At 52.9% G+C, this 13,649-nt stretch overlaps 1 protein-coding gene and 1 long non-coding RNA gene across 2 annotated transcripts in view; one reads left to right on the top strand and one right to left on the bottom strand.

The window, feature by feature from the left end:
* The window catches only part of LOC142431540 (uncharacterized), a 20,961-nt gene extending 15,571 nt beyond the window's left edge, over positions 1-5,390 (top strand). Inside the window, exon 4 of the long non-coding RNA XR_012780842.1 lies at positions 2,986-5,390. This is a non-coding gene — a long non-coding RNA (uncharacterized LOC142431540). The remainder of the gene's footprint in view (positions 1-2,985) is intronic.
* Positions 5,328-13,201, bottom strand: PSMC4 (proteasome 26S subunit, ATPase 4). Its single transcript, XM_075536546.1, has 11 exons — positions 13,072-13,201; positions 12,229-12,327; positions 11,937-12,123; positions 9,060-9,206; positions 8,861-8,970; positions 8,679-8,772; positions 6,902-7,069; positions 6,740-6,816; positions 6,454-6,622; positions 5,709-5,764; positions 5,328-5,531 (listed from the first exon to the last, which is right to left on the bottom strand). The coding sequence occupies exons 1-11, from the start codon at positions 13,105-13,107 to the stop codon at positions 5,418-5,420; spliced, it is 1,257 nt and encodes a 418-aa protein (XP_075392661.1). The 5' UTR covers positions 13,108-13,201; the 3' UTR covers positions 5,328-5,417.
* Between the last annotated feature and the right edge of the window lie 448 nt (positions 13,202-13,649).

The following is a 13,649-nucleotide window of genomic DNA, read 5'->3' on the forward strand; positions in this document are numbered from 1 at the left end:
TTTTGCTTGGATCCACAATCAAGGCTCATGGAAGAAGCAGGTCAAGAAATCAACTGACGTATTGCTTTGCATGGATCTGTTGCACAAGACTTCCGAGTGTTGAAGAGCAAGGATGTTACTTTGAGGACTGTGTCGTGCCTGACCCAAGTCATGGTATTTTCTGTTGCTCTAAATGCACGAAGTTGGACAATGAATACAGGAACACTTCAGAAGAATGGATGCATTTCACTTATGGTTTGGGTGAAGAATATTCACAATACCAGACTGTCAGGAGAATATACAAACCTGTCTTGGAAGAAGTAAAACTATGAAGGCTCCTTAGAAGCAAGGATGGCAAGACTTAGTCTCAAGGTCAGCAGAGACTAGTCCCTAGAAAAGAACTTGGTAGAAGACCGTCCAGGAGAAGGCTGACGCAGCGACAGCAATGATGGGCTCACACATAGCAGCTGTGGGGATGGTGAAGGACCAGGCAACGTTTCCTTTTGTTGGAGATGGGGTCTCTGTGAGTCAGCACCAACTCGATAGCACCTGACAACATTAGTTCCCATACTCCTTTTACTTGCCCCGGGACTTAGCTGTGATGCCCGTTTCGTTTGAACATCTTTTTTGTTTGTAATAGTTTCACGCAGAGACTTCAAGCTGCACCAAGAGCTAGACCCAGGAAACAGAAACCAGCAATCCTAAGAGAAGGTGCTCTGTTCAGGACTTGGGTAGACGTTGTTTGGGCCGGGGCCAGACAGCCAGGTAAGACAGTCAGAGGCTGGCCACCGTGCTTCCAGGCCCTGGCGGAAGCCGCCACCCTTACCAACGAAGCCCTAAAACGAACACGAGGAGAGCCTCTCCAGACGTTATCTGCCCACAGACTGCAGGGCCTCCTCTCACAGAGTCCTGTCTCTGCTGTCTCCAAGCCACTTACCAGAGACCCACTGCATGCTTATTGAAAACCCTAACACAACCCTGCACCAGGCTCCCTCCTTAAACCCAACAACTCTCCTGCCTCAGCTCCCAGACTCGCCGCAACCTAGCAGTCACTCCTGCCCGCAAACAACTGAAGAACTAACACGGCCAGGACCCGAACTTTCAGATCAGCCCTGTCCTAATCCAGATCTAACTGTGTTGACGGCAGCTCTGTGTAGATACCCAGGGACAACGACGAGCCTCCTGTGTTATCGTCTCGCTTGACCGGGAGTGGGAAGCTGCCCGTCTCTCTAGTGGGACCACCTCTCAAGAAGCGGAGCTCATTGCTCTCACTCGAGCGCTCCAATTAGCTAAGGGAAAAACGGTTAATATTTTTACCGATCAAAATATTCGTTCCTTATAGCTCACTGTCACGCCACCATGTGGAAAGGACGGGGGTTTCTTAAACCATAGAGTCCCGCATCATAAACAGTAAAGTAATAGCTAATCTTTTACAGGCTCTTCAACTACCGACAGAAGTAGCTATTATCCATTGCAGAGGACACCAGACTGGTCACTCTCTTGTCACGGGACACCAACAAAGCAGACATTACTGCCAGGAACCTCACGACCAGTCCAGCTAGCCCAGCTCCAACTTTCTACCATCCCCGAGACGCAGACCTCTTACACGCTCCAGGAAGAAGCTGCCCTGACTCAGGAGGGGAGAAAGAAGAGCCCTGAAGGGTGGACAGTTCTTCACAGTCAAATAGCACGACCAACACAGCAAGCCGAGAGCCTCACACTCCAAATCCATTCCCCTGTGCACACAGGGCCTCGTGCCCTAGCCCCGTTCCTACAACCGATATTTCACCACCCCAAAGTAACCCCGCTCATCCACAACGTTAGCTCCTCCTGTTCCGTATGCAAAACCGTCAGTACTCAGGGAGCCCTTAAACCAAACACACCAACTACGTGGTTATCTGCCCGGGCAAGACGCAAACTGACTTCACTCATATGCCCAACCACAAGTTTTAGATTCCTAGTAGATACCTTTACAGGATGGGTCCAAGCCTAACCCACCAAACGAGAGGCAGAAGATACAGTCACAGACATCTTACTGACCCAAGTCATCATTCCCAGGTTTGGCCTCCCCAGCGCCATACAATCTGATTAACGGTCCCTCTTTCATTTCCCAGATCACACAACACGTTTCACTCACCCTAAACATTACGTGGCGCTTACACATTCCATACAGACCTCAATCCTCTGGAAAAGTTGAGGAAAATTAATGGAATTATACATAATCATCTGTCTAATCCCTTTACAGAAGGGTCACGGGGAGGAGATGAGCCAGTCAGGGTGCGAGGCAGCAATGATAAAACATACAACTTTCCTCTAGTTCCTAAATGCTCCTCCCCCCCACTATCATGATCCCAATTCTACCTAACAAATCTGGCTAGACCAGAGGATCTACACTGGTACAGATAGGAACTGGAAACAGGGAATCCAGGACAGGTAAACCCTTCAGGACCAGTGGTAAGACTGGCGATACCTGGAGGGTGGAGGGAGGGTGGGGTAGAAAGGGGAACTGATTACACGGATCTACATATAACCTCCTCCCTGGGGGACAGACAACAGAAAAGTGGGTGAAGGGAGATGTCGGACAGTGTAAGATCTGACAAAATAATAATTTATAAATTATCAAGGGTTCATGAGGAAGGGGGTAGAGGGGAAGGTGGGAAAAAATGAGAAGCTGATGCCAGGGGCTTGAAATGTTTTGAGAATGATGAGGGTAACAAATGTACCAATGTGCTTTATACAACTGATGTATGTATGGATTGTGATAAGAGTTGTATGAGCCCCAATAAAATGATTAAAAAAACACATCTATCTAAACTGTTCCTATAACTTCATCACCCGTGGGTGGACCTACTCCCCCTTTGCCTTACCTCAAATTCAGGCCACCCCTTGCTCCCCTTCCTTTTTAAGCCCCTTTGAATTACTGTACAGCAGGCCTTTTCTTATCTACAACCTACCAATCCAAACACCACCACTGGCAGACTATTTACCCTTCCTTTCTCTTTTAAGGAAACGGTTCCGGGAACACGCAGACAGGTGTCTGCCCACCCCTGATCCTACACGACCTGACTTGCCAGTGATCAGCCCGGGAGACTCCGTCCTGCTAAACGAACTTCACCCTCAGTCTCTGCAGCCTAAGTGGACAGGACCATACACCATCGTCCTCACTACCCCCGGCACAGTCAGAGTGCTTGGGGACCCCGGCATCACCTCACCAAAGCGAAGCTAGCCCCCAACACAAATCATGCAGGGCATTCAACCCAAGTTGTGGGGCCTGCTACCCATGCTTTACGCAGGTGCCTTGTTTCCCGTGCCTCATGCCACCTGTGCCTAGTGCTGTAAACAAGAACTGCCTTTTCTCTGGTCTGGCCTTTCCAGAGTAAACCTGCAATTGCGCTCCAGGCTAGATAAGGGTCTAGGGGCCTTCGATCATAGTGGCTGCAGTTCCTACATAAAAGGTCCTACTCCACACACTTCAGATGTATGAGCATGGATTTTTTTTTTTAAATACAGCCTGCCTAGCCCTCACCTTCAGTGGAAGCCAGTATTTGCTGTTTCGGATCTTCCCTCCCTGCTAGCACACAGCCCGGCTACATTAGTGAAGAGGAACGTTTCGTAACCTCGCACATTCTGTCATCTCATTCCTCCCCCTTGGCCTTGGAGGGGAATACCTCACTCACCTACCTCCTTGTTCTCCTCTTAGTGAGGTGGCAGGTGGGAGGCAGAGTTCATGTCTCTGGGGAACCTGCCATGCTAACCAGAAGCCTCCTTGCTCTTTGCAGAAGATTCTCCTCCTCTCACCCACTCTGCCCCCTCATACCTTCCTCCATCTTTCTTTAGGACATTCATGTTTGCTCAGCAGACATTGACTTTATGTCTACTGTGTGCAGACACTGAGGTAAAGGCTGGGGCTCGAACTGCGATCAAGGTGTAATCCCTGATGCTCCTAGAGCAGATTCCAGTCTAAAGAAAGGGTAGTAAGGACAGGATGCAGTAAGTGCCAGAAGCCATGTGGTACAAATGGCTCAGGAGCTCGGCTGATGAATCGAAAGGTTAGGGCAGTGGTTCTCAACCTTCCTCACGCCGTGATCCTTTCATACGGTTCATCATGTTGTGCTGACCCCAACCATAAAATTATTTTCGTTGCTACTTCATAACTGTAATTTTGCTAGTTATCAATCAGGTGGCCCCTGTGAAAGGGTCGTTTGACCCCCAAAGGGGTCGTGGCCCACAGGTTGAGAACTGCTTGGTTTGAGGCACTTCAGATGGGCTTGGTAATCTACTTCCCCTCAAATCAGCCATTGGGCAATCTTATCTGACTTTAACCTACATGGGGCACCATGAGGGAACTCAATAACTGGTAATCAGTACCAAGGCAGCATGCACACGGTGCCAGGGGGACACAGGAGAGGCTCCTCACTCTGGGGGTCAGGGAAGGCCGCCTCTAGGGAGATGTGTCAAAATGAGACCCCGAGGAGCGGGCATGAGTCCAGTAAGGAGGAAGGGACAGTGTGCTCATCGGGAAAAGCACGCGTGAAGGCCTGGAAGTGAGCATGCACTTTCAGGGATGTGCAGGTAGATTAGACCGGCAGGGCCAAGACCCAGAAATAGGGCAAGAGGTGAGTGGGGCCAGATGACCTGGCACCTCATAAGCCACGTTGAACCGTGGCTTAAGTGCACTAGAAGGGGATGGCTGCTTCGTTCCACAAGCTGTCAGACATATTGGAAGAGCCCCACTGGCACCATGAGGAAGCTGCAGCCAGGTGTCCAACTGTTTGCGGAAAGATACGCCCAAGGGAATGCCTTGGGTCATCAGCAAGTACCGAGGTAGTCTTTGATGGAAAGCAACATGTGACTCAGGAGGTACCTTTATGGGTGGAATTTGCTTTTAGCTAGAAATTATAGCTACACACACACACAAACACACACACACCAAAGACACGCTGTGGTAAACACGGTTCACTCCACAACCAGCTAGCACTGACCTACAGCCAACTACATTCAGACTCCCGGCAGGCACTGCACACTACTCTGGGAGACTCCCTGTGCCCGATAGTGCTTCAGTCCGAGGAGGGTGAAGCCGTGGACAATTCAATTGGCCTTCTGGTCATAAGAAATTAGGGTAGGGGCGCACAGGGGCTTTACCGTGTAGGCAAGGGCTTGCATTTGATTCATCTTATATCCCTTTCTCCACATGTCCGAAGTCAACTGGCTCTGATTCACTGCCTCCCTCGCAAGCTCCGGCCGGTATCTCAACTTACTCATGTCAGGAGATGAGGAGGAACAGAGGGTCCCAGGCAAGGCCCAGGGTCTCCAAAGGAGCTACGCTTCTAAGAAGAAGTGAAACAGGATTCGATCTAGTTTGTTTATTGACTAGACCTGGGAGAGAGAAAACACAGGTCCCTGGGGAGATAAGGGGGCGGGGGCAACATGGGGAGGGGTCACTTGTAAAACTCATGCTCCTGTTCGTCCTTCTTGATGACGGTTTTGTAGGCTTTCTCGAAGTCCTTGGCCAGAACAATGTAGCGGTTCTCTCGCACGGCCAACATTCCACTCTGTTGAGGAATGGAAGTCAAAGCCTTATTCCCTCCACTCCCGGCCCCTCGTGATGCGGGAAGAAGACACATTCAGGGCCCAAGACTCCAAGGGGCCCATGAAGGAAAGACTGTGTCAGAGAGGGCATGGAGATGAGGGGCACCCCGCCAGGGAACCAGAGAAAAACCATCGCTCACCTCCTGACAGATGGAGTTGATATCAGCTCCAGAGATCTTATCTGGCCGGGCCACATCTGAAGTGGGTGAGTGAAGGAAACCTTCCCAGATGAATGCCTGGAGCGGAAGTCAGCCAGGGCTCCCTGTGTCCCCACCCCTAACCCCTCCCAGCCACACCCTACCCCCAATCATCTCTAGACCATGCTTACCGTGGTTTCCCGAAAGTAGGACATCCCCGAAAATAAGACCTACTTACACAGTTTTGCCTCTTGCTGAAATATAAGGCATCCTCCCTGATAATAAGGCCCCTCAAGCTACCATAACTCTGGACCTAAGTGGTGGGCACCACTGTGCAGCCGGAGCAGACACGAAGTGCGAGTCAATGTACCACAGATTATGAGTAAATGTAACATAGATTGTTGTACATGGAAATAATGGTAGTAACAAGAAATTCTTGATACTGTAGAATTCAGTTTGTCTGGTTATGCTGGTTTGTGATGACAACTACTACCGGTACCACATACAGGTAATAAATTTCCTCTTTTGGTTGTTCAACAATCAACGTGTACCGTATTCTTCTTCAAGGGAAAATAAGACATCCCTGAAAATAAGACCTGGCGCATCTTGAGGAGCAAAAATTAATACAACACACTGTCTTATTTTCGGGGAAAGGGGGTGTTCCGCCTACATGTGGCGGAGACCAAGCTCTCCAGGAAGCCAGAGCTCATCCCTATTCTGCACCCTGGCCCCTTCCCTCACAGGATACAATCTTCCAAGTCAACCTCCTCGGACAGATTCATCTTGCTGGTGATGGTGGAGAAAATCAGTCGCTTCTGGCGGCGATCAGGGAGAGGAAATTCAATTTTGCGGTCCAGGCGTCCCGGCCGCAGCAAGGCAGGATCCAGGGTGTCTGCTCTGTTCGTAGCCATGATCACCTGGCAACGGGGCAGGCTGACTCAGACCTTCCCTCCCACTGCACCCTCCCTGCTTCCCAGCGCGACAGCCACCCCCTCAAATTCCAGCCCCCTCCTTCGCTGTCATGCGCTCCGAACCTTGACGTTGACGTTCTGGTCAAATCCATCCATTTGATTTAGCAGTTCTAGCAGGATTCTCTGCACCTCCCTGTCAGCTGCACAGAGTCCAACAGTCAGTCCGGGGCCAGGCTCTACTAAAAGCGGGCCCAAGACTCTCAGCTCGGGCTGGGCATCACTCACCCCCCGTCTGGGCATCGAATCTCTTGGTGGCGATGGCATCTATCTCGTCTATGAAGATGATGGCGGGTGCGTTCTCCTTGGCCAGGCGGAACACATCTCGGACCATGCGGGGGCCCTCACCCAGGTACTTCTGCACGAACTCGGAGCCCACGACCCGGATGAATGCAGCTGGCGGCAGATGGCAAAGGTCATTAGCCATAGCAATCACCTCTTTCACAGCTCAGCCCAAATCAGGAATCCCAGTCATACGTGTATTGTTTTTGACCCTACATTTAAAGATTGAGTGCATTAAAAAAAAAAATAATAATCTGGGTGTCCTGCAGAAGAATCAAGGAGAAAAGGCACACAGCTCACAAAACGAAGGCACCAGTCAGTTCACCTCCCCGAGATGTGCTCTGTGGACCCCCTCGTACTCTCATGCCCGAGCCAGGGGCCACAGGCCAACTGGGACACGAGAGGACGCAGTCACGGGGGGAAAGACAAGCATGTTCTGAGACTTCCTTTTTCATTTCTTAGTTTAACTTGGCTCTTCATGACTTGATAGGGTTTTGAGCTGCACAGAGCACCACCCCAAGACTACCCACTCCACGCACAGAGACGGGAGACATACAACACACCATACAGACCGCAGCCTAGAAACCCCTACGGGGCAGTTCTATTCTGACTGGGTCACCCTGGATCACAAGTCGGCATCAACTCCACGGCACCTAGTCATAACAACGTACCTGCCCTCCAGGACTCCCTGCTCCCCAACCCTATGATGTCTGACTTCTGCTCTGAATGCACTTACTTGGCACTGGCGCGTGTCCAGTGCCTGGAGTGTCCTTATGGGCCCCCTGGCCTCTAGACAAAAAATGAGTGTTTCATGTTCCCTCTAAGTCAGTGGGTCTCCACCTTCCTCATGCCGCGACCCTTTCATACAGTTCCTCATGTGGTGTTGACGCCCCCCAACCACAAAATTGTTTTCGTTGCTACTTCATCCCTGTCATTTTGCTATTGTTATGAATCGGGTGACCCCTGTGAAAGGGTCATTCGACCCCCAAAGGGGTCCCGACCCACAGGTTGAGAAACACTACTCTAAGTGAAGGAGGGGCCCACTGGGTTTTGTGTTGGGCTGCTAAGCTCAGAGCAGGCAGTTCAAACCCACCAACTGCTCTGCTGGAGGAAGAGGAGGCTGTCTGCTTCGGCGAAGATTCAGTCTCAGCAACCCCACGGGACTACAGATCCGCTATGGAATGGATCAACTGTGGCGGTGGGCTGGCTCCCCATGTGGCTTTTCTTCACAGCACTGTGCGGCCTCGTCTATGACATCTGGATTCACTCCAAGTCCCCTCAAGGACGTTGCTTTGCTGTCACCCAGTACCTCTTTGTTAAATGTCTGTGAACTAAACCCACTGCCTTCTAATACATTCTGCTCAACCACGACCTTCCAGGGCCGGGTCTAATCACTCCGTTGCGTTTCTGAGACGGTACATCTTTATGAAAGCTGACGGCCTCAACTTTCTCCCAGTAATTACAGGGCTACAGCTTCCCCCCCACCCCCGAAGAGAAAAGACAGGGAGTGATTTCACTCATTCCCCACCATTACCCTGTGACGTGAGTTCCTCTCATTGGAGGAGACGCCTGAGGCACGGGGAGGTGAAGCCCCTGCTCATGGCTAGAGAACCAGTTAAGCGGTTTGAACTAAGGCCCTCTGTTCTTAGGGAGCCACGCCACTTCCCGGCGAGGAGGGAGCTGGGAGAGAAGGCAGGGTCCCCGCCAGGCGTGGGAGGCGCACCTGTCGTGTGATGTGCCACAGCCTTTGCCAGCATGGTCTTCCCGCAGCCGGGTGGGCCGTACATGAGGACGCCGCGAGGAGGGTCGATGCCGATCTGCGAGGAAGCAGGGGGGGTTTGGGAGGGTCCTGCCACCCGTCCCAGCGCTGAGGGCCTCTTGCTCCCCTCCCCCGCCAGGCCCCACCTGCTTGTACAACTCGAAGTGGGTGAGCGGGAGCTCTACGGCCTCCCGCACCTCCTGTTTCTGGATGTCCATGCCCCCGATGTCGGCGTACATCACGTCTGGCTTCTGGTCTGGTGGGGGAAGAGCAGGGCCAGGGGTTCTGGGCCTAGCCCGCGGGGTCCTTCCCAGGCACCTCCCCAGCCCCAGGCTCCCCGCTTACCTGAGGTCAGCATCATGATGCTGCTGTCGGCCTCGGGCGGCAGCACGTCCACCAGGGCATTGCTGTGCTTGTGGAGGGCCACCGAGGCGTTGGGCTTGAGCAACTCTCGGTCGATGGTGCTTAAGATGCGCACGTAGTAGTTGGAGCCTTTGGAAAGGGGACAGGCAGGGAGTAGGGAAATGAGGGGCCCCCCTGCCCTCAGGGCCACTCCCTCCTCCCCCATCTCGTGGCCCATCTCAGGAAGACCTTGACCGACTTCAGACCCAAGGCGCTCATGGCTTCCGGACCGGTTTCCTCTAGGCCGCCTCTCAGAGTACCACCAAGGATGGACTTGTCTACAGCCCTGACTCGAGCTTGGATGTCCAGTCACTTCGGGGAATACATTCCCCTGGAGGTCCTCTGGGCACCTCCGTGTCCCAAAGTGATGATGGCATCATTCACCCCCACTGTGCCGTGTCCCCTGGATCTGTCTTAGGGAGATCCTTCCAGCCCTCAGCCAGAGCCCCCAGCCGCCTCCTCATCCAGACGATTGTTCACGGGCTTCCTGAAGGTTTCTCCAATCATTCTTGTCCCTGCTCCCCCTGCCTTGATTCAGACTCATCCTCCCCCTGTCCGGGTCCCGGCACCAGACTCCTCCCAGGTCTTCCAGCCTCCCTCCAGTCTCACCTCCTCCAACCCACCGTCTACATGTATCCATCGCTTGCCAACCTCCATCTCACTACTGACCCGAATGTCCTACCTTATCCTGCCTCCCTCCCAGCCTACTCTTTGCCTGTGGTACCACCTCAGAGGGAGCCCCATGGGTCTCCCCAAAGCCCCACAGGTCCCAGAGAGGAACCTGGATACCTGTCTCTCCTCACCTCCCACCAGTCCCATTCCAGACACGGCTACACCTGCTTCCTCACAACCATCACAAGAGCATGGCTTCGTCCAGAGGAGCAGAGGCCAGGAGCAGGAAAAGACAGGGGGCGCCAGCCACAATCATCAATGTAGGGGCAGGGCCTGGACCTGCACTGATAACCAACCAAGAAAACCAGACCGACTACCATCAGGATTCGATGGCCACTCAAAGTGACCCTGTAGGACAGGGTCAACCTGTACCTCTTTACAGGGGTCAAAAGGCTCATCGTTGTCCTTCGTGAGCCTCAGTACGATACACTGAACACTCACCAAGAGTCAGGCCCTAGGCCAAATGCTCTATGCACACAATCTCATTTGACCATCCAGAAAACCCCACAAGAGCCCGTAGAGGAGCCGAGACCCAGGGTCCACTCTAATAGAAAGATCCTAAGGCAGTGCCTTTAACAAACAACCTTTTCTGTGACACTCTGGGAGGATGTAAGTCCAAATGCAGGGTGCCAACTCTAGGGAATGCTCTGCTAGCTTTGGGGAGAGGCCCTCGTTTCCTTTCCACATGTGCGGGCCCAGAAGCCCTTGGAAATCTCCATGGGGCCTAACGCCCATCTTGCCCTGCATCTGGGCAGCACAGGGGCCTCCAGTCCAAAGGATATGCTCCCTGCCCAGCTCTTCCCTCTTGGTGGTACTGAACTCCTTCCTCTTTCTCTTTATCTCTTTAAGACAGAAGGTGATGCACTGGGTCAGGGCTGTATCTGAGGAAGAGTGGTGACTCCCGTGAGGGGAACACAGCCCACCCTAATCCTGCCTCACTAATGTAACAAAACCTAATCCTGCCTCACTAGCCACAGAGATCTGGGTTTACCACACGCCAGAAAATGGAGGACAATTACATCAAATGAAATGCAAATACATACTTCTAGGTACTGGGATTCAGCTAAGCTGAGCCAGTTTTGTGTGTGTGTGTGTGTGTGTGTGTGTCAGTTTAAATGACACCAGTGAAGCTGGAGGCACAGGGAATCCAGGGTGGATGATACCTTCAGGACCAAAGGGTGTGAGGGGCGATACTGGGAGGGCAGAGGGAGAGTGGGTTGGAAAGAGGGAACCGATTACAAGGATCTACATGTGACCTCCTCCCTGGGGGATGGACAACAGAAAAGGTGGTGAGGGGAGACGTCTGACCGGGCAAGATATGACAAAATAATAATTTATAAATTATCAAGAGCTCATGACTAGGGGGGAGTGGGGAGGGAGGGGAAAAAAGAGGACTTGATGCAAAGGGCTTAAGTGGAAAGCAAATGCTTTGAAAATGATGTGCGCAAAGAATGTACAGATGTGCTTTACACAATTGATATATGTATGGATTGTGATAAGAGTTGTATGAGCCCCTAATAAACTATTTATAAATAAATAAATAACACCAGTGAGAAGCCAAAAACCCACAACTAGTAAATAACCTGATTCGAGAGCTCAGTGCCAACACTCTACCAACCGTGCCCATGCGATGGCATCCATTTAGAAGGGCATGCCTGGAATTGTGTTTAAAACAAAACCAGACAAAAAAACCAAAAAAAAAAACAAAACCAGACAACGGCAGCCTGGAGCACACAACCGAGCGTGTCACACATCAAACCATGTACAAGTCCACTGCTGTGAAGCCAATTCCGACTCTTAGTGATGGTACGGGGCAGCGAGCGAACTGCTCCGTAGGGTTTCTGGGGCTGAAGATCTTTACAGGAGCAGACGGCCTCACCTGTTTCTCAAGGAGAGGCTGCTGGGCTCAAACTTTGGTGAGCAGCCCGGTGCTCATTAGCCCACAGATTCTTTCCAACCATGCAGTCAGATGAAATATCCTCCCATGAAACCACAGCTCTTTGGGCACATACTCCACAAAATATACTTCTACTTTTAGGTCAGCCCCGTCACGCTGGGTTTTAGAAGACTCAAGCTCATCTCCCCACACGACAGCAGAACCGTCTGGGACTGAACCGAGGCGTGAATGAGCAGCCCCGCCATACACACCTGTGGTGGAGCCCACGATGGCCGTATTCTGATCCACAGCCTCCAGAAACTGTCCAATGACCAGCGGGATACTCTGGATCCGCTTCACCTCCTCCTGGGCATGGAGGAATTCCTTCTTCAGGTTTTTCTGCTCATCCTTGATGTATTCCTCCTGCACCTCTAAGAACTCCAGCTCCTGCTGCAGCTTCTGTGAGCAGAAAAGGGAGAGGTGGGACAGCCTGAGCCCTTGTCCGACCAGGAAACGGTGGGAGGTAGAGGAGGGCGGCTGGTCCCTGAGTGCGGTTGAACGTACCTTGTATCGGCTGTACAAGTCCTCCAGGTCTTCCGGCTCGGGGCCTAGGAAGGACAGGCCAGTCTGCGGCCGGGATACAGACAGTGCTGGAATCTCATCCTAGAACAAGCGATACATTTCAGGTTAGAAGCAGGTCCCGCTCATGAGCTTTTCTAGAACTCCCATCTCACGTCACTGTTAGGTCATTCCGTGCAAACTGCCTCCTAAGGACATTCAGCTCTTCCAGAGAGACCCCTGAAACCTATCAGCCCCTGATGCCACCCAGTCCCCAGACAGCCCCTAGATCAACTAAACCCACAAGCACATCTTCCGCTACCAAATGATACTCACAACATGCCCCGAATGTAACCTTATACATTCCATCAAGTCCTCTTCAGACTATAATAACCCCTCAAAGGTTCTGGTCACATGACTCCCACATAAGCTGTCGGTGTCACGGCGCCTTCCAACTTTACTCGTTGTCCCCAAGTTCCCTTACGTCGCTGAACCCCAATTCACGCCTGGCTCCCGATGTCACCCTGCCCTCCCGGGAGGCCCCAAACATGGGCTAAGTCTTCGATATTACTTAGGCGGCCCAGTCAGTCTCCCCGCATGACATTAAGCTTTCCATCCAGGTTCCGGGAGCATTCAGTCCCCAGGGAACCTGCACCGTCGCGCGTTCCTCCAGCGCCCCTTTCTGAGCTTTGTCGCCCACTCGGCCTCCGGAAGGCACCCGGCTCCTCAGGGGGCCTGTGGAACGCCGGGCCGGGATCCTCAAAGTCACCAAGGCCTCCCCTCAGGCCCAGTCTCGGCCTCTCCCAGCGTCCTCGACCCACCCCCCAAAAGCCCAAGTCCCCACCAGACCTGAGCCTTCTCCACCAAAATGCCGATCTCCTCCATAGTGACCAAGCCGGCCGCGCCGCAACTCGGCCCGATCCAGTCACGGCTTCCGCTGAGGAAATCGGAAGTCTCCGGCTTCGGTGGATTCTGGGAAATGTAGTTCGGGACATTCTGTGGGCAGGTTGGAGGGGCAAGGAACGCCCCCTCACCCTTGGCTCCGCCCCTAAGAGAAGCGCGCGACTCCGGAGAGGATGCGCGTGCGCAGTAGCGCACGACGCCACCTGTTCGCCAGGCCCGCTAAGAAAGCATCGGCTTCCTGGCCAGTAGAGGGCGCTCTCCCGCCGCTCTTCACCCGCCCACTGCCAACGAGTCTGCTCCCGCGCTCAGATGCCCGGAGGCCAAGCGCAGTTCGCCTAGGAGGAGCCTTGGCGGAATAATGGTTTCCCGTGGGGCTGCGATCCCAAAGGTCTGCGCTTCCACACCATCAGCCGTTTCGCGGACGAAAGATGGAGCTTTCGACTCGCGTAAAGCGTTACAGACTCGGAACCCGCCCCCGTCATTTCTCTCCTGCCCCAGAGGGTCGCTCCGTGTGGTATCCTTGG

The sequence above is a fragment of the Tenrec ecaudatus genome, chromosome 18 (assembly GCF_050624435.1).
Source record: "Tenrec ecaudatus isolate mTenEca1 chromosome 18, mTenEca1.hap1, whole genome shotgun sequence".
NCBI lineage: Eukaryota > Metazoa > Chordata > Mammalia > Afrosoricida > Tenrecidae > Tenrec > Tenrec ecaudatus.